The sequence below is a fragment of the Pteropus medius genome, unplaced genomic scaffold (genome assembly GCF_902729225.1).
Source record: "Pteropus medius unplaced genomic scaffold, Ma_sr-lr_union100, whole genome shotgun sequence".
NCBI lineage: Eukaryota > Metazoa > Chordata > Mammalia > Chiroptera > Pteropodidae > Pteropus > Pteropus medius.
In genome coordinates this window covers 4,085,479-4,112,383 of record NW_024340697.1, presented here as the reverse complement: position 1 = coordinate 4,112,383, position 26,905 = coordinate 4,085,479, and the positions used below count along the sequence as shown (strand labels likewise).

The following is a 26,905-nucleotide window of genomic DNA, read 5'->3' as shown; positions in this document are numbered from 1 at the left end:
CTATACCTACTACTATCTTCAAAGAAGAAACGAGTTATAGAAATTCTCAGGAAAACTAAAACAAAAGTCTAGCTCAGTCCACTTACAATTTTCCCAAGTGCAAATAAAGCACAGGACTTTCAAAAATAGAAAAACTTACAATCTGTAAATGAAATGCACAAGTGAAATCCCAAGTCTTCACCTCCAGATGAGAAGAGCTACATAGGAAAGCTGAGCTTTGATTGGAATCTTTATCAAATGATTACAAAATTCCAATGATATGACCCATCGAAAGAGGCATTACACAAATACGCTCCCTTAGCCAACTTTTAGAGTCAGACTAACAAGACAATGGTTTGGAACTTCAGCGTCAACAAACTTGAAGTGGGGCTATGCTGAAATTGAAGGGCAAGGAAAGGTCAATTTTTCTCAGTTTGTATATTTTTATAGGTCTAACTAGAGAAAAGAAACAAAAGCTCCAACATTGTACGTTGGAACAGAAGAAAAGGAATTACCGAATTGTAATTCCTTGAAAACTCTGGAATGCATTATATTAAATTCTCTTATATGTTATGTGGTTCACGGACCAAACTTTTAATCCAAGTTTGGAGGACCGAGAGGCTTCTCAAAATTCAATTAAAATGATGTAAAAAGGTCCACATTATGATATGCTCCATTTAGAGACTTATGCATTTGGCAGGAAGAATTTTCTCTTTTTATCTTAAAACAGAGTTCAGGAAATGCCGGTTTAATTTTCTCTTTGCTTCGATATTTTATGAGTGCTTTCCAATGTACGGTCTGCGAAAGCATTAGATTCCTGACATGATGCTATTTCAGATGATGTGGAAGATTTAATGTGTATGAATTCTACACGTTGGGATTTTTATGTTTTTTCTTTATGCCTAGAAAAAAACTGTAATATACGAAAATAAATTCCAATTCCTTATATAAACACATGTATGCTGAGACCTAATATGAGTAAAAATGTCCACCGAAGTTTAGTGTTACCGCAAGGAATAATTAGCTTCCTAATCATTGCAGAATTCCCCTCCTCAAATAATGGACTTTCACGAACAGAAGGAGAAAAATATTTTCAAACAGGAGACACCCGAGTCCTTACATATCCAAATTAGTAAAGCAAATCTATCGCCTAGTCAATGAAAGCATCCTCAGATTTCTCCATGCTTTATTTGCGTCTCCACGTCATCACAAACCCATTTCTGTATGAAATGCTAAAGCCTCAGAAAAATATACTTCCGGGACACATTTACTTTTCCAGCCCCGAATAATAATTAACAAAAATACGCTCCCTTGGTTTTGGTCCTTTCGTGATACCATTATTTTCTTCAAAAATTAATGTTTATGTTATACTAGGTTTTCAAAAAACCAAGGAAGCACATATGTTCATAAATACGTGACAACTGAAATACCATAGACGCCCAAATGTCATCTATGCCCATGGCTTTTTTTTATGTTAACATAACTGGCATGTTTTAGAACAAACATGCTATGGTAGCCTGTTATTTGTTTAAATGCTTATAAGCACATTTTGTGAAAGGGCTGTAAATAAATGCTCACATTTTGTTGAGTGGCTATAAATGCATTTCAGTGCACTGGGTGTTGTTTACACGCTTATATTTCTGTAATTAGAAGAAAAAATATGCTACATTGTAATTGTCAGGACCCCCACCCGATTGAGGCAAATATCAATGACATGTCTGGTTTTGATTAGGCAGTCTCTGGGCTCATAATTGAAGAGTTTCATTTTTATGACAAAAAGCAAAGCAGGACAGTATCACTTCATAAATTTGGAGATGTTATATAATTAATTAAGGACTCCTGTGACATTACGCAATTGATGAGAAAAACCCGACCGTTGGGTTTAAATATCAAACCTGGGAGTTGATGACTATCGAATATCGCTATGAAATATTAACAAATGATCGTTAAAAACACGGTATTGATCCGATCAAACAGAAATTTTTGATAAAGAAAAGAAGATCTGGCGTGTTTACATTTTGGAAAAGAAACACACCTTTTATGTCCAATCATCCTAAACATTTTGTCCCCAACCAAAAATGAGCAGGGGCAGGGGGCAGATTATCTTGGTTTCTAAAATTTGATAGCCATATCAATTTCTGAGGAATCTGTTTTAGGGGCACAATTCATACGTGCACTGCTTTTTGCTATTATTGACTTTCGAGGTGTGTTTTTGGCGACCGTTGTGCACTGCACTAGAAAACCAGTCACCGTCTATCTCCCCTTGTCTGCATCGCTAAATCCTTAGGCTGAACTTCTCTCCATGTTTTAAAGGTGGATTTGCACCAGTGGTCATTGGGCACTTTGAGGCATGCTGCCCAGGTGATGCTTTCGTTCCCCCAAGTGACATCTGGAAGCAAAGATTCACTTCAGCATGTCAACTTCCTTCAGCATATCAAGAAACAGACAAAACAAATCACAGATGTGGTCAGTTAATCCTAGCGTCACCAAATAAAACTGTGAGGTCGCAGTGGACACAACCACCCACGTGCGCTAAGGAGAAGTGATAGGAACCATTTGTGAAAGGTGAGGATGTACCCTGAGTGGTAATACTCTTTTGATCATGTGACTCATTTTTTGTTTGCTCAACAAAACAGTGTGTGTTTTTCCTGAGAGGAAAGACTTCAATATATATTTACTCGGAGCTCTTAATTTATACTTCCTTTCCTTTTAATTGACGTCTTGTGAACTAAAATTAGCTGGTGAACCACAGTATCTCACTATCAGAGCAAACTCTCTTGGCTGAGGTTGCAATAATTAGACCCACCGTCGTCTGAAGTTGCACAGACATCTGGAGACTTGGCTTATTTCCTCCCTAATGTATTCTATCCGTATTTAGAGAGACATTTTTTAATTTGACAAACAGTCGTATTAATTATGATTCCCTGTGCTGGAGTCAAATGAATAATTTCATGTTCAAAGTGAAGTTCAAACAGTTTTGCCCATGACATCACTGAATAAAAAGCCTACGCGAAAAAGAATTCTTTCGTGAAATCCGAGATGATCAGAGCATTCTAGTTCACCAATAAGCTGGATATCAGTTACGCAAGGAATAAAAGGTCACACGTCCTCTAAAATCCCACATTTGCTACAGGCATTCCTCCTCCATTGTCTCGTTTGTGCGGTAACTAGATACAGGTACGATGCCAGTGAAATTAGTTTTCCCTGACGAGTGAGGAAAATAAATGCCCCTGGCTTGCAAGCCAATTTTACCTGCTGCCCATTCCTCCCTCCCCTCCTCCCTCCCTCCCTCTCCCTCTCTCTCTCTCTCTCTCTCTCTCTCCCTCCCTCCCTCCCTCCCTCCCGCAAGGACTGAAAATGATCCAGATTTTTTGAAATGCACCCTCACCTTGACAATGGTAAAATTACAAGCAGCAGTCAACTTTTACAAGATACCCTCATTGTGTAACATTCAGAGGCTGCCAAAAAAACATGCTAAAACGGATCAGTTAACAAAGGTGAGGAGAAAACCTTCACGTGCCATGTAGCTAGCAGTGAATACACTTTTGATTTCCATGACATTTACTGGCGGAAAGGGGTTGGCTTAAGGCAGATTGGACTAACCTTCAATTTGTCATAGCGCTCACTCAAAGCTGCCACCTGATGATCTCGGTGCCGCCCAACCAGTTTACACAAGGCACAGATTAACTGGTCATCGGTCACACAGTACATATTCACCTTCTCATCCTCGTGTTCCAGGCACATCAGCCCCCGGATGTGTGAGTCTGGAATTGGCTCAATCAGACGATGGCCTGTAAAGGGCTTCTTGTTTGGGTGAGTGGCTTTCAGGCACTCGTCACAGTAGGACACTTCGCAAGTGACACAGGTCTTCACAGCGTCCTGGGCAGGATCCTGGTCACAGAACTGACAGAGGACTTTCTCGGCGGATGTCATGGCGTTGGCGTCGAATGCCCGCTCTCGGCGGGTCTCACTGGGGGAATTGGGTCCGCTCACGGATGCCTTCTGGAACCTATCGATGATGTTCTGCAGGGTGACGTTGCGCTTGAGCCCGTCTAGACCTCGCTGGCTGAGAGTGATGACATGTCTGCAGGTGGGGCACTGGAAGGCGGTGATAGACTCCACGGACTCGTTGGTGGCACAGTGTGACACCAGGATACGGTGGGCGCAGTTGAAGCAGAGGCTGTGTGCACAGGGTAGCAGGAGAGGGTCCTCGAAGAGCTCCAGACAGATAGGGCAGGTCAGCTCCGACTCCAGTGTTTCCATCTTCAGGCAAAGCTCTCTTGGGTCATCAGCAAATTCCAAGGAAGCTGATCAAGTGTCTGGAAACAGGACATAAGATCTGATTAGGCACGAGGGGCCCAGCCGCGGGGGCTGTCGGCTTTGAAAGCATCTCAGAATAATTCCAAATACAGCTCACGGAAGGGTAAATCTGTGTACATTCCAAATAATTCTCTTTCTATTCACTAGGGAATTAAGGAAGGCGGGGGTGGGGGGGGAACACCCTAAGCCAGCCTATCAGCTGACATTTTCTCAAAGTTCCAGTCAGTGGGTCGTGGGGGGCAATTTTGTTCCTTAAAAGGTTTTACTCCAAATTGGCAAGTTATCGAAACTATAATTTTCATAATTTGTATCTAATCGCAATAATCTTATTGTGTCACAGCCAAGTTTTACCCTCCGTTGAAAATTAAAGTGTAGAAGCGTTAGTTAATGAACTACAGAGTCTTTCATAACTTTGAATTTATAAACTTACGTGCTCATATATATGTTGCAAGGACATTTTACTCTGCAATACCAAACCAGGCTTCACAGAAGGAGAAAGGCACTTATCGTAGAAATGGGCATGGAATGTATATGAAATCAAATGCATGATTTCAGCAGAAATAATGCTTAAATATAGCATGTCGATTTTCAAAATATATTCTTGAGGGAAAAAAACAGATTTTCACAAAGACGATCGTGACAGAGGCAATGTTTTTGGCATATGTTTACTGCTCTACTGAATAATTCTATTGTTTAATCCGGGCAATGGGACGTCGGCGGGCAGAACGACGCGGAGAAAAATATCTAAGGGCCTTTTTAGTGGCCGCGGTGAGCTCGGGTACCAATGACTAATAACGATTTAGTCAATTAGAACAAGGATTTTAGTGGCTACGATATCCATTTGCTAAGTGGTAATAATCACAGTTTAGAAGGCAGTTTAAGGTAATGGTATCACTCCAACGTGGCTTGCAAGGGCTTCTGAGGGACCCCGAACAGCCCTCCTGGCCTAAAATCTCCCACCAAGGGCTCGTCACTGTAGCCAGCGAGCTGGCAGGAGGTCCAGCCTCACCCTCAGAGCGTGACCTCCACCAGCCTTGCCACTTCCCTCCAGGCCACCTTCGGGTGGCCCAGCTTCACGCTCCCCTCGCCTGAAGTCCTGCAGCTTTTGTGAACTCTTGCCTGCCTTCTCTTCAAAAAGGGTAGGGGGTGGTGGGGAGGATCCCACGTCAGCTCCAGTTCATTAAGGGGGAAGAGTCTCATGCTCATTAGCAGGCCTGGGAACCGAGCCTCTTTGAACCTTCTCCCTTTCAAGACCATTAGCAGAGGTCTGTGGAACAGTGCTGGGCATATTAATTGCAGCCCACTGCTGGCTGCGGGAGAATAGTGTGGTTCCCCGGGTGGGCGCAAGGTTCAAATCACCCTCCAGGGGGTTTTCTCAGCCAGATTTATGGGAAGCCTTCACATCCAGGGCAATGTTTAGTGATTCCAACAATCAGCCTTTTTGTATTCACACCTCCGTTTATTTACACAATTCTCAATTTCTGGAATCCCCTGACCCCGTCTGAAACGGCATCCCTCAGAAATACCATGTGGCGCTTGGGTTAAATTAATGCTCATCTTGCTACCAACCGAATGGGAACTGATCATTAAAAGTGTAGAGTTCTGTGCTGAGCTTGTTAAAAATTAAAGAGCCGCTGGCTCCACAGAAGCCTGGTATCTTAAAAAAAAAAAAAAAAAAAAAAAAAAAAAGAACCTTTAACCATTTGCTAATATTAACTACATAAGGAAAAAATAAATGGGCAGCCGGACAGGACATATTAAAGCTTCCTCGTCTTTCCACAACCTGCAATGGAACCCGATCCCAGGGCTGCTGTTGTGAGAAACTTATCATCCTTTCTTCTTCCCAGGCAACTCAACGTACAGGTGGCTTGGAAGCAATTGAAAGGTTTTACCTACTGATCATTATTTTAGTTAAGCATGGAAAAATAGAATTATGCCTCAGTCTAATTTCTTCTCTCTTCCCATCACGAACACGTAAATTAAAGTAAAAACGTAGCCCTTTTAGTCTGCTTTGTCGTCAGGTGCGACAAGGAGAACACTTACTGAAGGACCTCAACAGAGGGATGAGCGTCAATGACGTCTGGTCTGAGCTATGACGACGGTGTTTCTAAGTAGATGCCAGGATTCCATCCCGGAATGGCACGGCCTTTCTAGAAGTGATTCTATTGCTGACCACAATGGAAACTCGCATTTTATTCAACAGACATTTACTGAATGCCAGGCACTGCGCTGGCTCGAGAGGCCAGAATCTGGCATCCTCATCATCCGACCTCTATGATCACGGGCAAAGCGAAAATCATCTCTGTCCTTGATTATCGCGGTGCCTTTCTACATGATTTCCTATCTCCCCTCCCAACTGCACATCCCTCCATAATCTATCCTCCACTCAGAAGCCAGCAATCCTGTTCAAACATGACGGGACCCGCCTTTGTTCTGCTCTCCCCTCTAGGGGCTTCCCATCTCACTCCCAGAGAAATCCACCAGAAGGAAACCAGCCTCTGAAAACAGACTCAGATGATGACCTCACTTCCTCCCACGCTACCCCTTGTTCTGCTCCGGGCACATGGCCCCGTGATTCCTGAAACATGCCAAGCACGTCCTGTCTCCCCCTCACAAGGTCTTGGAATCCACGTAACTCTCTGCTCCGGTGTCACCTTCTACGTGAACCCACGTAGAACCAATTCTCCTGTTGCCGCCACAGCCACCCGTCCACTTGTCACGGCAATCCTTCTCCACCGCGGTTTGTTTTTCTCTGTTACATGTATCACCAACATATTCTATTAGTTTGTTCACGGTTCCGTCTCTCCCCGCTGTCACGCCACTCGAATACACGCTCTACAAGAGCAGAGACTTTGCTCTGCTCCTGGACGGATGTACCGCCAGTGCCCGAAACAGCGCCTTGCACATAGTAGGACTCGAACATTCACTGGTTGAATTAATACGCGTACTGAAGTTGGGGTTGAAACCAAAAAAGGATAAAACATAACCACTGTCTTTAAGGATCTCTCAGTATATTAGAACAGAGGCCAGCAAACTTGTTCTATAATGGGCAGGACAGTAAATATTTTTGGCATGTCAGGCCATATAGTCTCTGTTGCAACTGCTCGACTTTCATAATAGCAGACAAAAGGAGTCCTACATAATACGCGGATGAATGAGTGTGGTTATCCAACAAAATCGTGTTTACAAAAAGGGGTAGCAAGCTGGATTGGGCCTGCAGATCTTATTCTGCTGACCCATGTATTACAAGATAGAGACACGTAGAGCTAGCCAAAACATAAATAAAAATCACTCTCAGAGAGGTATGAATAAAATGCTGTGCGGGCGACAATGGCAATGACGGTAGATTGAGACCGACAAGAACGTACAAGTTTCAAGTGCTAACGGGAAATGATATGTAATGGGATTTCACCCTGACATCAATGGAAAGAAATGATGTGAGCTGAGCGCTTAGGGGCAATTCATGTAAGGAAGATTTAACTGCAGCTGCTCAGAACTGGATCCTTTTCTTTTGCTATAGCACCTGGCGTGGTGCCTTGTGCAAGTGTCTACGCTGTAAATGATGGTTCAATATATTAAGCGGAGACAAAATATCTAGACACAGAGTGAGCTTCAGCCAGTTTTCTGAATCTTTTGCCTATATGCGGCCCTAAAGGTAGGAGATTTTCGATCTGACGTCGCTAATGGATCTCGTTTTTTCTACTTTCGTCCAGATTTTGCCACGACGTAGACATCGTTCTTGTTAAATGACTCAACAGTACGTTACTAGTAAGCATGCGTGCCATATTCCCTTGCCTTAAAAGTTTGCGTGGTTTGTTTTCTAGTTTTCTTTAAAGTATCTCTTTTGATAAGTGCAAATGCCATTCATTCTTTCGCCAAATACTGAAGTTTCTCTAGGTGCTTGGTCCTGGGACAAGGGCTGGTAACATCGAGCCCCTGCCTCAATGACCTTACGGTCCATTACAAGAGAAGGAATACGAACAAATTGCTATGCAACGTAACAAAAGACACATGTCAAGGACTGGGTGAAGAGGATGGGGAAGCTTCCTGAAGTAGGCAGCATGCGAGGTGGGTTCTAGAAGACGAACAGGGGTTCGCCGAGAACATAGAGGTAAGTGGGGGTAGATTCTGAACATGTTATCTTTTTGGAACTCCCATAATTTAATTTGCAAGCCTAAGGGGGAGGGGGAGCGCGCCCGCAAGCTTCTTAGCTGTCACTACAATGGAAGGAAATCACACTTGCATATCATTGCCAGGAAATCCTATAGGTCAACACTTTTCTGAATGGGCTGACCGGTCCTCATTCAGAGGAGGATGTGGGAAACCACGGGAACCCCTTGCGACAAACTGGGAATGGCGACGACTCACGGCTCACACTTCTGCTCGTCCAAGGTTTGCAGTCTAGAGCAGGGCGCAGAATTGTGAGTGAAAGGAAAGAGCTGGAGGGGTGACCAGACGATCTAGAATGGTCCGCGGCTCGGCTATTTATCAGCTGCGTGTCCCTGGGTGAGTATTCACAGATGTTCCTTCCAGCGCTCACAGTGATCACATCCCTAAGCAGGAGAGTCTTTAGTCACAAGTTACCTTTGAGCCCTGCATCCTGGGACACACCGAATGCAAGGTGTCTTTCAAGAAACTTCCTTACAGATTTCAAGACTTCTGAGGAGAGCAGTTCTTTAAAATGGAAAATTAATAGATGGATATTTCAGAGGAAAACAATGACTATGTATTTTTACACTTCTCCCTCTTTCCTTCCCTCTCTCATTCTGTGTATCACTAAAATTATGCTTTTCTGGTTTTCCTCTCTAACCACTGCTGACTTCTTGCAGCTAACCAAAGTCAAGGTGCTTTCTAAAGGTCCAGCTTTCCTTCAAAAAGCCAGGTTGTTCGTTCATTTCATGTTCTGCCTCTGATAATGACTCCTAGGCATGGACGTCAAATGCCATCTCTTTCCAGAATCCCAGTTCGACACTGACAGTTCTTTGCTTCATTTCCTCTAAGTGTCCCAACTCAGAGTGTGCATCTCATGGGAGTTCTCAGCTTCTATCCCAAACCTGTCTGCCCTCCAAGAGTCCAGGTGTCTCACAGAGTTTCCATTTCCAGTCTCCTGATCACCACGAGTCAGAAACCCGCCACACTTTCTACGCCTCTCTCTCTGGGAGAGGCAGAATAATGGCCCCCAAAGACATCCACACCCTAATTCCCGGAACCCGTGAGCATATCAGGTTACAAGGCAAAGAGGAAATCAGGTTGCAGATGGAATTAAGGTTGCTAAGCAGCTGACTCTGAGACCAAGATATTAGACGAGATCATCCTGGTGTACCCGATGTCATCACAAGGGTCCTTAAATGTCAAAATGGGAGGCAAAAGAGTAGTGTTAGACGATGCGATGTGAAAAAGACTCGAGAGGCCATTGCTGGCTCAGAAGACGGAAGGGGTCCACAAGCCACGGGATGTGGGCGGCCTCTAGAAGCTGAAAAAGGTAAAGAAACATATTCTTCCCTAGAACCTCCAGAAAGGAATGCGGCCCTGCAGAGACCTTGAATACAGCCTAGTGGGACCTGTGTCATACTTCTGACCTCCAGCATCGTTTAAAGCCATCAAGTGTTGTGGTAATATGCTACAGTATCAATAAGAAACTATGCACTCTCTGTCCCCCGAAAGCAAATCATTAGCCAATACACGTAAGTGTCAATCCTTAGCAGTTCTTCGGTTTCCTTCCCACTGCCTGTGTGTTGATCTAGATCTTTACTGCATTCCTAGACTCATTTGCTATTTGACCTCCAATCTGACGTCCTTCGGTTTCATCTCTGCAACATGCTTCTGGCACCACAGCTTTTTCCTGTCACTTCTCTTAAAGGAGGAAAACATTGTGCAGCTCCCTGCCGCCCAAAGTAGGGGTCCTGACGCCTTATCTCCTTTTTCAAAGCCTTGCCCAAGTTTCTCCCAAACTGCTTCTTCAACCTTATTCCTTTCATCTCTTATACCAGCGACCCCAGTCGGTGGGACCATCTCTTGCTCTTAGTAATTGCCTTTCCTCTTTTTCCTAGCGCGAATCATTTTTTTCCTTCATGAAGTATTTTTTGGTTTTATGTTTATTTTCTAGTTTTTTTTTTTTTAAAGATGACATTAGAACATCCTAGAGGCCCAAAGATTCCCTGGTCACTCTTGTATTTGGTGATCTCATACTAAACAAAGGGGCATTGTTTTAAAAGATGGCTCTACACAGCGTGGCGTGTCCTAAATGTTTACGATTAGCAAAGTAAAGCTTTTAAATGAAAAACACAAAGCAATATAATTATCCTAGTCACAAAATAACTGAAGTATTTATTGAAAAATAGTATTTCCTAGTACACGACAGAATGGGACCCAGGTTTAAAGTTATATAATCCATCTCGATCTTTCACTAGAGTCAGATTAGCTCTGGGACCAATACAGGCATGCACGCACGAGCACACGCACAAACACAAATCTCATATGGAGATAATATTCAGCCTAAATTTGAGGCCAATTATGAATGGGTGGCCTGAGCCAAAAGACCACCTTTCCCTGAAAACTCCCCACGATAAACCTGGATGTAAGAGGCTCGTGCCTTTGGGGGTTAAGGAAACTCAATCAACAGAGAGGCGGAGAAGTACGGGTGAGGGCTGTAGGGATGATGGAACCTTGGCACCCAAGCGATGGTCGAGGTAATCTGGCTGATCCAGTTGCCTTGGCAGATGGCCCCATGCTCCCTCTGGAATCCAGCTATCATCATCCTGAGATAGCACTCACCCCAGGAGGTGACTTTCCCAGAGGGAGGAGGGCTTTCTTTTGTCCAAGATATAAGATCTGGAAGGAAGACTGAGAAAAAGTTCCCAGTGGAGGAGAAAGGACATCAGAACTTAAAAGAGTTCGGATGTAGGGTTTGGGCTGGGGAAGGGAGGTGCAGAACTCAGGATGGGGGTGTCTTTATGGATTATTGTTATAGGCCAAGGAGACAGAAGTGCGAGAGGATCGCGTCTGTTGGATTCATCTGTTTTTGCCCCCTCTTTTGAAATAGGAGGCAAAACTACTGACCAGGCAAGTCCATGCAGAGAACACATTTAAAACCCTGCCTATGCTGTCGCAACCCTGGCCACCATCCTGCTTGGTAACTTATTTTAGAATTTCACAACTTTATTCCTTGGATCTCCTGGCCTCTGCGATGAGGCAATGAAGATAATCTGCACCTTGAAGAAACACCTAGGATCCCCGTGAAGGTAGCCCGCATTGCAAGGGTTAATCCATGGCCAAAGTCAATGAGCAGTTTCTAGTTCAAAATCCTAAGAATATGGAAATTTTACCCATATTTTCAATAAGTGACCGAGAATTAGGAGTCTCCAGACCGAGTGCATTCTATGAACTCAATCGCCTACTAGAATTAAGCAGATATTTGATTGTCGGCATTTCATCCGTGAGCTTTTTAATTCCACATTTCTCTTAATGGAGGCACTGCTATTTTAATCATAGGATATACCCATTTCTCAGTGCTTCCCCACATGTCAGGTCTGCATGGTCTACGAAAAATAATCATTTTTTCTAATTTGGAGTATATGAAAAAGAGCACACGTGCCAGCCACCGATAATTTCACTTGCAGTCCCTCGCTCTGTACCCTTCTGAAAGCCATCACTAGGAGGGAAATTCATGAGTCACTAGACAAAGGAATAAACTTGGATACCAACACTAGGTGGCCTGCGATCAATTATTGGTATCAGGTGGCTCTCAGCCACTGCCTGGATGATTCTCAGGGCACTTCCTCTGTTTCCACTCCCCCAAATATCCTCTGGGGTATGGGAACTAAGCTCGACGTTAAATTTACCGAAACATAACCGAGGTGACAAACACACTGTAAAAAGCGCACAATGTTACACCGAGCCACATAAAAATGGTTTGGAAAAAGAAATTCCTAAAAGTGTACCGAAAAAGGGTCAGCATCAGAAATGTTACGAATCAAATAAATTTCATTCTTTATGAGTCCTGAATTTCAGAAACATGATCAAGTCCATTTCCTACCCCGTCTCTTCACATGGGTAATTAAGATTTAGTTGACTTACTGTCATCTGGATTTCTGCTATGAGATGACGCCTGTTATAGAACCACACGTGGAGTGATTTTTTAAAGACCGTGGAATGATGTTCTGACCTTGGATGAGCAGAAATACAGACTTTCAGCGGACTCCCAACTTCAGAACTGTAAAACCTTGGAATTTAACCTCGGTGTCTGAGGCAGGGTTTGCAACAGAGACTAACGTCAGAAGGGACTTGCTCTCATCTCACGTAAAAACTGGATGCTACATCCAGGATGAATTCAGCACGAATGGAGTTATTTTAAATAACATCGCACAAGCACTCAGTGTATCCTACAGCTGAGTTATAAAAACCACAGAATAAATGTACTCCCCGAATGCTACTTTGCTGCTTAGTACCCTGGCTGATTTGAGAGACGAGTGAATCAGTAAGTGTACGACAAAACAGGGCCATGGAGTGAGGGGGAGAGGAGAGAGAGGGGGATGCACTGGGATTTAATGGCATTCTGAAAAGACTGGAAATCGATATCACAACATAGGCAGATGACGGCAGAGAGCAGGAAAAATGCAAAGTGGTTCTTAAAGCAACAGTGTAAATAATACATTGAGTAGGAACAGGCGATAAAAAACAGTGATCCCGTAACATTCTATAGGTAATGCCTCCGAAATGACATTGTGGTTAACCTCTGACTGTCAGCACACTCAAACTCGTTCACTTAATCAGTGACAGATGACTGAGAATTTCTGCCAACCAAATTTTAGGGCACCGGAGGGACCGATTGAAAAAAAATAAGTGACAAGCAGATAAGCGCTGAGGCACTAGCCTCAACTTTTAAAACAACTGATTAGTACAAGATTTTCAATAACTCGTCATTTCATCCTTATTCTAAGAAGTGTTAAAGTTAAAATGTTTGACCTGATACCTAAAGCGACAGCCAGGGAAGACTTTTAATTTCACCAAACAACCGCCTGGTGGAATTTCTGCAAATTGAATTAAACTGTTCCCAAAACCTTTCCTGTACTTGCACATCTGTCTCTCACACGCTCGTTTTTTTAGTAATTAGATCTCTAGGACATTCTTTAAAATAATCACATACCCTTCTTGACCATGCAACCTGATTAATAATGAATGAACATTCCTGAAAAGAATCACTCGAAAGCATGGCAGATGTCTTTTAGGGATATGAAGGCTTTAATGATAAAAATTAAGGAGAAATGGGAGCTAGGTCACACTGTCTGGTTATTTTAATTGAAACCTACTCTCCCAAATTTACTTAACAGAACGCTGAAACACACCTTCTGGAGTTCACTTATGCAAGCAGACAAACAAAAAAGACAAAATGGCAATGCAAAAAAAGCAATCCAGATTTCTCCAGGGACAACTGACCGGACGACTGACCGATCCTGCTCTGTCTTAATAGTGAAGAAACCCCCTCGATAGTCTCAGAAATGCAATTTGTTGTACTGAAAGGCTGATAAACAGGTTAAAAACAGGAAATAGCACATTCGCCCTTAATAATCCTTCTAGCATCTCTCCAGACTCTTACAAACAGATCGCCTTGAATACCCACCAATGGACTGCACCCTAGTTCTTTTTGAAGAAACATCGCCGTAGGCAGAGGATGGGAACCCACGAAATGACAGACAAGCCACCGAGACCAGATGGTGGGTGGCAGGCAGTGCTGGAGCGGTCCTGTGTGTCTGTGAGAGCGTCAACAGTGAACCACAACAGGAAAATCGACGCGACAATTCCAGGAAGGCCAGCTCCACCTCATCCACCCCGCCAGGGTTGCTGAGTTGAAAAATCCAACCTCCCTCTTACTTTTCCACATGCCTCTGACACGGACCCCGTCGTGGCTTCCCTATGCCCTCGCCCACTTCAACATTCAACTGAAACCAGATGAAAAGCCAGCTCAGGTCAGGTCAACACCCAACAAAAAAAAATGATAAGTTGGCACCAGGATCTGTACACCCTCTTTCCTCACAGGGAGCAGCAGCGAGTCAGTATGCTACAGCTGAGCGCTGGATGCCAGCTTTCCACACTGCCAACAGGAGCTGCCCTGCCCGGCTCCCACAGTCAGCGACTGATGGTCGCCTAGCTTGCATTTTGGTCCTTTCGGTGTGCTACTGAGTACATCATCACTTTGTGCTCTGGACATTGCTTTTTTATTTTTAATAATACGCTTATTATTTTGTGTCTAGTTAACCAATGCCACCATAATATCTATATCTATATCTAAATATATATATCTGGAAGAAGTCTTTGAAAATGTTACGGCAGGAAAAATGATCTCTTGTACAGACAGGACAAAGCAGAGTAATTTTTTCTTCCAAAAATAGAGATCTAAATTGCTATCTACCATGCTGATGAACAATTGAAAATATGTGTTCGAAATAGATACATATGTAATTACACACAAACAAGTTCACGGACGTACATGTATATAATGTGCACGCACGGCGCATCTCATGTATATATGTATAATATGTGTATACCTACATATAATACATACATAAACACACACACGGCAAAGTCGTCATGGGCGTCCCAAATTTCAGTCTCCAGAATGGCAAAGAGAGAGTGAACTGAGGATGGAAAGTCATCTTGTCAAAACGGATTGTCTAAAGGAAGAAGGCGAAGCTGTCTTCCCCACAGCAAACAACAATGAAATGTGTCCTGCTCTGTAGTTCTTTCAAGGACGTTGCTTATCACAATGTCAGGCAAGAACTGCCACTAAAGTAAATCATCAGCAAAGTGTAAAAATACCTAACCGAACCAAAACAAACACGCTGACTGTAAACCTGCGCGGGTCCCTTTATACACCAGACATCTGGACTCCACCAAAGGTGTTTAAAGAACATTCTTGATAAAGGGCGAACAGGAGGCAAGAGGTACTTCCTCATGTTGCGCCATTTGCATATTGCAGCGCCTACTTTTCATGGCATTGCGACACCTTACAGTAAGCCAAAGTGTGCTTTGCACGCTCAGACATCAAAGCGCAAGCATATATTTTCTTGCCTTACGTCTCTACAAATGATAATTTCATTTGTCTTCTAACAATAAACAAAGGGATTGCTCCATTTCACGTACAGATGACTTCCCTAAGCAGCCCTCACTGTCCACGGAAGAGACTCACTTACACCATCAAACACAATTTGAAAGAACTTTTCATCGAGAGATTCAAAAGCATCGTTTCTGTTAAAACGACGTTAAAATCGTCAAAATTGCTGAGACATTTTGGCGTTGTGCAAAATTCGCCTGAACACCTCAAGTGGAAACATCAGGAAACACATTTACTCCACCCCTCAAAACCAAAAGGAAATGATCAACAACAACAAATTTTAAAATCTTCTAAAGAGCATAGTCTGACAAGCTTTACAGGAAATTTTCCACTATCAGAGGGGCTCAGACACTTCATTATCTCTTACAGTTTATGTTAAGAAATAAAGCATCCGATTTTAAAGGCAAATGGAACCTATTGTGTATTGTATTGAAAATGACTGATATTTTCCAGGTCTGTCCTGTACCAGGGTCCCAGGGAAGAACAGGGTTCTGAGGCAGTAACAGCAGATTTGAAAGAGAAGGAAGGGAGAGAGAACTCATCACACCTAGTCACACACAGAAGTCCACAAGCAAGTCTCCCGGAGTGCGGACCAGCAGCGTGACGGTGGAAGAAACGGAAGCCACTGATTCCTGTGAAAGCACCCACAGGTGAAAAGCGCTTAAACACCACCTTCCCTGAATGCTTTTCCGAGTGCATTTCAAATTCGAGAGGAATTTCTATATACATCCATAGAGCTATTTCTGTATCTATATAAAATCCTACATATGTCTACAATGGAATTCGTTTTTGTCGCCATATACAAATATGTCTGTGTATATATGCACACACACACAGACGAAAGCACCTTTGCAAAATTACTTGGGACTTACGGAATTCACTCTACGGACCTCCTGAATTAGAGAAAATTCCCTTCCTCTGTGCAAAAACAGAAACTTGCAAATAATCTATGCACTAAAAAAGAAAAAAATACGCTCACTCATTTCTGAAAAGGGTAGCCTGGAAATTAGCAAAACGATCTAGGAGGTCTAGTCTCTGAAGGAAAGGCCAGTTGAGCTGGATTTTTGCAGCAAGTAGATTCCACCTGGAAAACCACTTGCCACTTGGGGAAACTTTTCCTTACTTCTTTTATTAAATACTCCTCTAGAAGGCAGAGCAAGTACACACTCTCCCCTTCCCACTTATTATCCGCCAGGAGAAAAATGCATCAAAAAAGAGTCGCTGATGACGGCCAACGTGGCATATCACAACTGTGTTCTGAGCTCTGGAAAACCTAAGTTCAGCCATGGAATCGACCAATCTGGTCCCATGACTCACCAAGGTAATGGCGATGTTACATAGTAACGGATTCCTATTGTATGAAAGGACTGGGAAATTCTCTCGAATATGATAGCTCCTTTTCTCAAAGGAAATTGCTTTTTCTCTCAACTTCAAAGCGAGCCACACACAAAAACCTCATGCTCACAATACCCTGAAGCTACTTTGGGATCTTCAAAAATAAAGAAAAGTAACCCTTATTCACAACTCCTGGTTAACTATTATGAAGAACATGCTTTAATGACTTCCCATGATCGCTGAAGCCCGACCGTCAGAGACTGAAGTCTTTTTTTTTTTTCCCCCCTAAGGCGCAGAAAGAGGAGTGACTCTTTTTGTCCTGAACTGTTATTGTAAAGCACCACATGAGAGAAGGGGATGATGGGAACGTGGCAATGAAAAGGACAACCGCGCTGACAAACGAAAACAGGATATTAAGAATGGAGTTGGACTACGTGTCCCTAAAGAACAAAGGCGGGAGCTTCTTGGGAGAAATGCGATCAAAAGTGCTTTGAACAGATTTAAATACTAACGGATGAACTAGTTTTTCAGGAAGCAAGAGATCTTGAAGTCCGGGGCGGTGTAATTAGGTTATCGTTAAAACACGCACATACACAGACAACTTAAAGCAGGCATGAAATTAAAAGTGCTTTCGAATTACGTTAAATCATCCACTCTCCGATTTCAGAAACCTTGAAATTTCTAGATCTATCTTTTGCCCCATCTAAACGAAGATACCGTTTTTTAATGAACCGAGCTAACTTTGTATATATTACTAAAAACATGGAATTTTTTACAAAAAGAAAACCACCTCTCCCATTCAGAGCATACTCTAACTTACACTTTAATAAAACCTTTAAATAGAGCTTTCAAGAACTGCCAGACAAGCTATGGGATGCATTCTGTGTTGAGAAACAATCCCCGCAACTAACTAGCTAACATTCGCGTAACAGATTGGTTTTGTCGAGTCGCGTTTTATCATCTTCTACTTTTCTTCTGATGCAAATTCTGCTAAAGCTGCTCGTAGGACAATATATTCGATAAGATCGTCAGAGTTCCTTAGTTTACTGGTCTTATCACATAAGAAGAATTATAATAATTCTTATTACTATTATTATTGCAGTCCCTAAGCTAACGGGGTTCAGAAAAGTAAATGGTATAGCCTACTTCGTACTGTATCTAAAATCGCAGGTTTTTTTCCCCTTCTTTAAATCCTGATACTATTCTTTTTTTCTCTTTCTATTGTGCGACAAGAGATGATGGACTGAGGGGCTTTCTTCGTTAAGATAATGCATTTAATTCCGCTTTCTCCTTGACATGCTGTCAGAAAACTTGGGGTTGAGCCCTGAGCTCAACTGACCCAACGGTCCGTGGTTTAGTTTGGGGGTGAGACCATCACTGCGGCGTCGTGCAAAGAAACATGTACCTTGAAACCAGATAAACCTGAGTTCAAACCCTGGCTCTGCCATTTCCTAGCAAAGGCGGATAGGAGCCAGCTACTCCACATATGTTACACTCACAGATACGCTGCATATCTTATAGTTTCCTTATCGGTCAAATGTGACAAGTGAGAGCGAGCTCAACGGGTCCTTAGAGGATGAAGTAAAATTTTAAAAGTGCCTGGCAGACTTGAGCTCTCAGATCCTTCTTCACCTCTAGTCCCCAATCGCTTCTTCTCACTCTTCTTTGAATATATTAATTATCTGTATTTTTTTATTGGAAACATCTTCAAACCGGTTTTGGAAACAGGAAGGATATAAATCCATTTATTTATTCTGTAAGGATCATGGAGTGTCTTACGCAAAGGAACGGTATATGATCAATTAGTAAACTAGCATTCTTATTATTAACATTAAGTACTCTTTAATAAATGTCTTCATTTATTTCCTAGACTTCAACATATCTTTATTCACTACCACTGGGTCTCCCACCACACAATCTTGAGGCTTCGGTTGTCTGCAGCCTGTCCCATATGAATCCTTTGCCAGAAGTTTTTATTTTGCAGGACATAAGGGACCCTGGTAGGGGTGGAGCAAGCGAGACTATCAAAAAGTAAAAGGTTTCAGATTTTCCCTACTTACAAGCTCTTCAGTTAAACTACAGTTTCATGGATGCTGGCAGAAGACGAGAGACCTCTGAATCGGAGACTAAGGATGCTTTTAGTCGGGGAAGCAAACACTATGTGTTTCATGTTCATATCAGTCCCCTGCCCCCTCAAGTCCCACGGAGCATCCCAGGTACACAGGTACATGCTGCATATGCAGGGGGTTTGCATCGGAGCTGAGCAACCCCAATCTTAGGATACCTGGGACTCTTTCATTATGGGCTGACTGCAAGCAAACCTGCCCAACCTTTGCCCTGGAGAGAGACACCATGTTAATTATAATGGACAACAAACCAACCTGCCTTCTACTCCGGATGGAGACATTCTATCTCCATCTTCCAAGGCTGTTCGCAATACAAACATCCTTAAAAAGATGGTCTGGAACTAAGGCCATCAGCACATTCGGCTCACAAAGAGGTAGAGAAACTTTGGAGATCTGTGGAGAATTATTTCCCACCAGACACAGCCTGTTTCCTCCTGGAAATCTGACCAATAGTGATCACGAGGAATCAGATCACTACTAGACTTTCTAGCAGTCACGGTAGAGGCAGTTAACTGACGTTGAATGATCCTTGAGCCATGAAGACCAGAGGTAAAAGGAGCCCCAAGAAAGTGCGCCATGCTCCTCATCCCCACCATCCTCTAACGACAGCTGATGAACCAGGGAAATGGGCAGAGAGCAGGTAGCCCCGCCACACACACTTTGCCCGAATAAACAGCCCTTAATAACCTCATTAGCTGTCCCAAATCAGTCGGTATCCGGTCTGTAACTTCAACTCTTCATTCTTAACCTAAATTCATTTTAAGAGGTTGGAAGAGGAAGCTAGTTTCGTCACTTTTATGGTATTAGGATTCCTATATGTACATTAATTTGGCTTTCTTTATTATTATTATTTTTTTGTAATTTTAGAATTCCTTTTGGTGTGATACCAAAGAGAAAGTCATTTCTCTGATTTGTCTTTCATCCAACAGGTACTTTTGAGGTCTCGCCGTGTGCTAGGTTATGCTCTGGGCACCAGGAATGCACCGGTGAATATGACAGCAAAGGTCTGTCCTGGGAAAGCTTATGTTTTAATAAGGGAAATATAAATGAGTCCAGGAAATAGGTGAGAAAACACGATAATTTCAAAGAACCATACATCAAATGAAAAATAAAAGGGATGGCATGACGGAAGACAGAGGGGTGGGTATAGTAGGTCTACTTTAGCTGAGAAGATATTTCTACTCGTATCTGTGCAGTCTCTCTTGGTATTTTGGTTTTTTGCCCCCTGCCAATAAATAAGAAAAGAGCGTGTTAATTTCAGGATAAAACTTGCCAGCATTAGGCAAAGAGTTATAATTAATTTCTCAAAGTGTTAATTTTTAGTTTCAGATTTACTTCGGGCATGATTTCTTTTTCAAGGACCTTAAAATCCACCTTTTACTATTTCTTCCTTGACAGAGTGATGAATTGTTGGAACGCACTGACCTCTTTATTTATTTTAGCAATGAAATTTGAGAAAGAAAAGCCACGATCACACAGTGGACCAGAAAAACAGGAACTGTGGTACTTAGAATTCCCTGAATGTCTGAGTGTTTGATGGCAGGAAGTTAACCTAAAGTTGAAAGTAACCATGGACATGCAGTTAAGGGTGCAGGGAAGGGTGTGAAGGAAATGAAGGGAGACATTTCAAGAGTCACTGGTTTTGCTTTTGCCTCTCTAGGACAAGAAACTTCAGGAAGGAAAGGAAGTGAAGAAACGGCACGGGAGGGAAATGAACAGATACAGCCAGGGCTTCGTGCCTGGAGGATCAAAGATGAATTAAAACTAGAAGATCTCATCGCCTGAGAGATCTACGGTTGTCTTATTGACAATGAAAATAATAACAAAAAGTATCTCTAAATGAATGAATGAATGAATGAAGGAATGAATTCACCACCTAGGTAAAATTGCAGTAGCAGCCAAATCATGATCTTTAGAGCCCATCTCTTTAAGAAGAGGCTAGCTAGCTAGAAGGAACATGACCACGGAGGGAATTGTCCTGGGAGAATAAAGGGTTACCACTGCAGTTGCCGTAGAGGCCGAGGGAAAAGCTTGGGAAGTCTGGCTGGTGGGTGCCAGCTACTCTCCAGTGAAATAAATAAGGTTTAGGACGGGATGGAGTGGGAGGCTAGAGGGGGTGATAAATCAAGTAATTCTCAGAGAGTGAGTTATCTCCAATGCAAAGAGTTTTTGGCCTAAAAACGAAAATTTAAAATGTTTCGTTGGAGGCTCGACAATCATCATCATCATCATCATCATCGTCGTCTTATTATTATTATTATTATTTGTAATCTACACGAAAACAAATCTCATAAATGCCATGAGGTTTCTAATGTCTTTAAAAATATACTCTCACGGCAGGCTAAACTCCGAGAGATTTTTCTTGCATTATCCAAATGTTTCCTTGTTGTATCTTTGAGAACATTTGTAATTTATAAAACAGGAAATCAAGACATTGCCTTGAAATTAATATTAAAAAGTATGATTGTATGGACTTGGCTAAGCATTTGTTTGTGGATGTTTTCTTTGTGTCTTATGTTTGTTGTTTAGGATTACTTGAGCCTTAAAGAAAAAGTTTCATTTTAAGCCAATAAGTGTTCACTTCATCTTGTATATTTTATCCTTTCATTGAATCGAATTATATAAGAAGCTGGCTTTTTAAATATAAGGTGAAATTGAAAAGATTTAGTACTTGAGATGCGATCTATGAAAAGATATATGGCTTTAAGGATAGGGAGCCTTCGAGGTAGCTGCGCTACCTTAAAGTGGATATATTTATTTTGATAACAAATATGTTAATTGGAGAAAGAATCACAATCATATGAGAAAGCATTGCACTGAAAAGGAACTTTTCAGTGTCTGACTTATCACCTTTATGGTAAAGATTGGTGGGTTATCTATCCCTTGTTCCGAAGCTTCTTTAGCTTGTCCTCGTTGAAATCAACAGGCACTTGATTCAGGGCACGATTCCAAACAGTTCTGCCAGTTGTCTAATCTATTCTTTCCATTACAAATTCCTCCAAGTGACTCTTTCTTGTGAACAGATGCAAATATTCCGTTTCACAACTCAATTCATTTCGTTCCTTAGAACACAGATTGAGAAATCGCTCACTCCTGTGGCGCTGGGCAAAGAGTACAAGCCCATGGCCTGGTGGCTTCCCAGAAGGGAGCTTTGTTGTGCCCGGAGCCACAGCCAGTCAACCTCCCCGGAACATCAACTGCCAAAACATCACGGTCCAAACAGGGGCGCTCTGATCCCCCTTCCCGCCCCCGCCCCTGGCATCCAGAAGCAATTCTTTGCATGGGTGCTTCTTCATCATGATCCTGACTGGCAGCTCTGAGGATTAAACTCGGGGCCTTTATGCACATTAGCCCCCTGGAGTGTTGAACTCCAAAACCTCTATTTTCTCCCTGGAGTCTACCCTGTATCTCACAAAACCCTAGTTAGCCACTGTAGTACACAGCCTTTCTTCCATTCTGGGTTATCAAAAGAAAACAAAACAAAACAGCAGACCCTACAACAATATGATGGAGATGGTAATGATCGAGGGTCTGTAGGGTAGTGGGCAGATTGCGAGCTCGTTCATAGCTGAGATTGGGGAACACATTTACTTCTTTAACATTAAGACTTCACATTCTCATCAGCACACTCTTGCGTACAATGGCACAAATGATCGATTGGCTGAATAAAAATTGTGTGCTGTGTGTTATATAGATTCATTAAAAAAACAAAAACAAAAAAAAAACAGCCCTCAAAACCGCTGAATGAAAATCAAGACCAGTGTCTTCTTAAATCAAGCAAAATTTCACGCCGTGACTGCACACACACACACACACACACACACACACACAAAAACACAAAAACGAGACGACCATCTGGCTCTCTGCTACTTGAGGGGTTTTGCTCCTCATTCCTGGTTATCTTAACAAAACATTATAATTTCACTTATAAATTATTCTGACCACAGTGCATTTTCTTCTGTGCACTACTTTGAGAAACAGAGTAGAAGGCATTGTTCTATTTCTAGGAAAATACTTCTCAGTTCTAAATGGCAGGCGGGAAAGGAGAACGGTGTACTTGAAAGTCAAATCACAGTGAGATCATTAACCACTCATACTTCTTTAAATATTCACACCTGTGCCAGTGAGCTTTCTCTATCTCTATATTTACAGACGTATAGATATGTATAGATATAGATACATATCAATATTCAAAATCCCCAAACAAAAAGCCACTTTGCTCATTCAAGGTGTTCATTGTGCGAGGCACTCTCCAAGAAATAAGTCAGAAAATGGAATTCATTTGTGTGGGAACTAAGCTTACAATAAAAGTACAGTCGAACTTCAATTAATTGAAATTCTCTGGAAATGGGAGAGTTCTGGTTAATTTAATTTTCTGGTTAACTGAACCCCAAATAGAAAACCTCTTTTTTTTTTTTTTTAAATCCTCATTGAAACGTTCCTGAAATGCCTGAGTCCACTTTACTTGCATAACTACAAACCACATACTGGATCTAATTGAAAGGTTTTTAGGTAATTCCAAATTTTATTGTTCCTTGAGATTATCATTATAAAGATCTTTTTTCTCTTTCATCATAAATAGAGGAGATTTAAGAGACCGAGTTGAATGTATGTATGAGCAGCAATGTTTATGTTAATTCATAACGTCATCTTCTTCCTTGTATTTCACAAAGCTCTTGAAAAAGTATAATGAAGAAAACTGGTTAATAGGGAGGTTTGATTCTTGTGGCAAAATTCAGGGAAACTGAGGTTTTTATAAGTTTCTGTGCTAAATGAAACACACAAAACTTCCTTCTTCCCTACCCGATGTTTGATAAGTGTAAAAAATGAATAATTTTCATAGAGTGCTTCCAATCAATTTGAACACAAATGAAAGACCACGTAAATGCCTTTGATGTATATATTTAAAGTCACGAAGGAAGCTCTAGAATTTAGGTTTCACGGAGGAACATAATGGTGACTCAAAACTGGCCCCTAATGTCCTCCCTTCCACAATGGGGTCACAATCAGTCCAGTTCTCACTTGGGCTCCATGTTCCAGTTTCTCATAGAACTTTATACCGTGCCACCTTGAGCTGCCAAATAATAAGACTGTATTGAATCAAATTATTGTCCAACAGAAAGAGGCCTCTAGTCTTATGTCGGGCTTCCAGCCCTTTGGTGAAGATTATTGTAGAAAGAATTCCCGCATTGGGTAGGAGATTAGAAAAATGTTAGCTAAGAGCATTTCCAATTTCAAACACCTTGCACCGTGTGTAAAAAGTTAAGACTGGAGCTTCTGCGCACGCTCTCTTGCTCGCGCACACTCACACACTCACACACACACACACACACACACACACAAATACACACTCGCACACCCCTCTTTTTCTGGGGTGAGGGGTGTTACCATGCACTAATCCTCAGAGTAGCACTAGGCAAAATCTAATGTATATTGAGGTCCTATTATGTGCCAGGAACTCTGTTAGCTATTGAGCACATAGTAGGATTTTCATAAAGCTTTCTATAAAGGTCTAAATGAAGCTGAAGGGATCAGCTATATCTCGCTTATGGACCTATAAAGGATCTCCTTATAGGTGGATCGATGATGCCTATATTTAGTGGCATTGTTGGTGTTTCTGGATAATGCCCATTTTGAAAATCGTACAGTTATTACACCCTAAAATAGGGCTTTATTGTAAGGCATAAACATACCATTTACATATTAATCTTTTTCAACTAATGTGCCTTTGGCACAAATGTATTGAGAATGTTTGAACTGAGAAGATATTTTAGATCTCAATGTACAACTCGGTGTAGATCTTCCCCATGATCAATGGGGTTTTCTTCTGCTCATTTTGTCCTTCTATTTGTACTGTCTTCTCTCAGTATCCTTTCGCCAAGTCTTGCCCCAAAGAAAGGTGAGGACACCCATCATGACACAGGCATTTTTTTTTTCTAAGGACCCCCTTCAGGGAATACTATAGATCAAAAGCCCTAGAGACTGGTGCAGAGCCTTCCTAAGCTGGGATACTCAAAGGCGGTGTGGATTACAAGGATGATTCGGCTCCAACATCTGTCACCACAGTGATTTCCAGGTTGATTTAGATGTGACATATTTGGTCAAGGGTCTGGAAAAGTAGCCCCATGTCATTTAGAACCGCCAAACATTCTTCTGGTTCATTTGCAGAAACAGAATCAAGAAGTACTATATAGATTGGTACCTGATAACTCCATGTGAAGTTGCGCTTCCATTAAATACTTAAACAGCATCCTTAGAAAAGGACAAAAAGATCTCATGATACGTTACTTAGTTAACTAATATACCCTGATGAGTGTGCTTATATTGATTCTTCACTGTACAAAACAAAGAATATATACAAAAATAATCATTAACTTCATGGAAATAATATTTATTTTGGGAAGTTGGAGACTTCTAGGCAAGAATAAAGAATGCGTCAATATACCTAACATCCAAATGATTGACATATAACGTAATTTACATAAGGCTTCCTTTATATTCCTTTTTTTTTTGACCATTCCTTCATACACTCTCACCATGACTTTTTTTTTTTTAATCTATAGTTTGTCAGGCCCTTTATATAAATTGTCTCTAATCCCTATCAAAACCCTAAAAAGTAGGCATCATTTTCCCCATTCTGTAGACGAGGAAACCTAGGCTCGTGGTTAAGGCATCTTGCCCAGGGCCCACACAGCTAGCACGTGGTGAAGCCAGTTTAGAATCTGGGTTTTTCTGACTCAAAGATCTCTTTCCTCGGCAACATGGTTGCTGCTGAATCTGCAAGGGACTGGAAATTTCTGATGTATGAATGTAAAGAAAAATTGGACGCTGGTTAGATTCCGGTTGTGCTTCAACTACTTCTAAACGTTAATTTAAAAAAAGACTACTAGTTAAGCATTGGTCATGCGTCTCCACCAGGATCCATTCATTCAGGAATTTCACAAGCTAAGCACTCCCCAATCTCACTTAGAAGAACTGACATCTGGATCATATTGGCAAATGGGTGCTTTAAACATGAGAGAAAATTAGGCGAAAAACCTAAGACTGGATTGCTTCCACGAGTTCACTCACCAATACCTCCCCAAGTACTCTTTTGTAAAAATATAACTAGCTTGTCATTCAACCTTTCTACTTAGTGAACAATGGCTTGTGACCTCCCAGTTAGCAAGTTCACAGGAGAAATATATCAGTTATAATTAATGTTTACTAGAATAAATGTAAATATTTTAAAACACACAACAGTTCCAAGCACATGTGATTTCCATTTCGTTTTATGAAACACTAAAAATCCACTTGTCCACCCCATTAATTATAACCTGCTCTCAGCCCTGACCTGTATATAATTCCTTCTGACGTAAATTGGAACAAGGTGCTCAGAATGGAAGCAGCCTACACCCCAACTGGGCTACAAAATGTCAAGTTCCCGAACCTCTCAAAAGTGTAACGTGACATTTTTCTAAGATTAGAGGCAGTTTGTGAATTTAAAAAGAGGGCTTAAAGACTCACCACAGTTAAATCCTACAGTAACCCCTGAAATATCCAAAGTAAACAGGACTAGGGGAGCTCTGGGGACACCAAAACCTTGCTAGAACAGAAGAAACACTCTTTCGTAGGTGGTATTTCTTTGCAGAAAATAATGTACATGTACTCGACCAGAATTAAGAAGAATGCAACAATAAACTTTGAGGCAGGAAGCCCTCCAGAGATCTAAAGGAGTCTTGAATGAGCCATGCAAAATACTTCTTTTGCTACAAGTGAATGACTGAGTTTACGCTGCCCATTAATCCTAAATGTTGATGGCAAAAAAAAAGAGAAAGGTTAACCTTTCTAATAGTATTTTTCTTGACACAATTGTAATATGTATTCATTTAGAACATTCCCCCAAAGCGAAATGCCTGGAGAAGAATCTAACCACTAAGAAGTAGCATTTGGTAGATTGATCTTTCTAGTCATTTTTCTGTACATGTTATCCACAAAAATGGGACCGTACTTTACATTTTGTTTTGCACGTTGTACTTTTAAATATAATATATTA

The 26,905-nt window shown here is 41.8% G+C and overlaps 1 protein-coding gene across 4 annotated transcripts in view; it reads right to left on the bottom strand.

Moving 5' to 3' along the window:
* Positions 1–26,905, bottom strand: part of MID1 (midline 1) — a 309,332-nt gene that overhangs the window by 93,952 nt on the left and 188,475 nt on the right. For 3 of the 4 annotated variants that reach the window (XM_039874053.1, XM_039874048.1, XM_039874062.1), the window contains exon 2: positions 3,583–4,298. In XM_039874053.1, the coding sequence (XP_039729987.1) occupies positions 3,583–4,242 (660 nt within the window). In that variant the 5' untranslated portion in view covers positions 4,243–4,298. The remainder of the gene's footprint in view (positions 1–3,582; positions 4,299–26,905) is intronic. The other variant, XM_039874071.1, reaches the window with a different exon arrangement.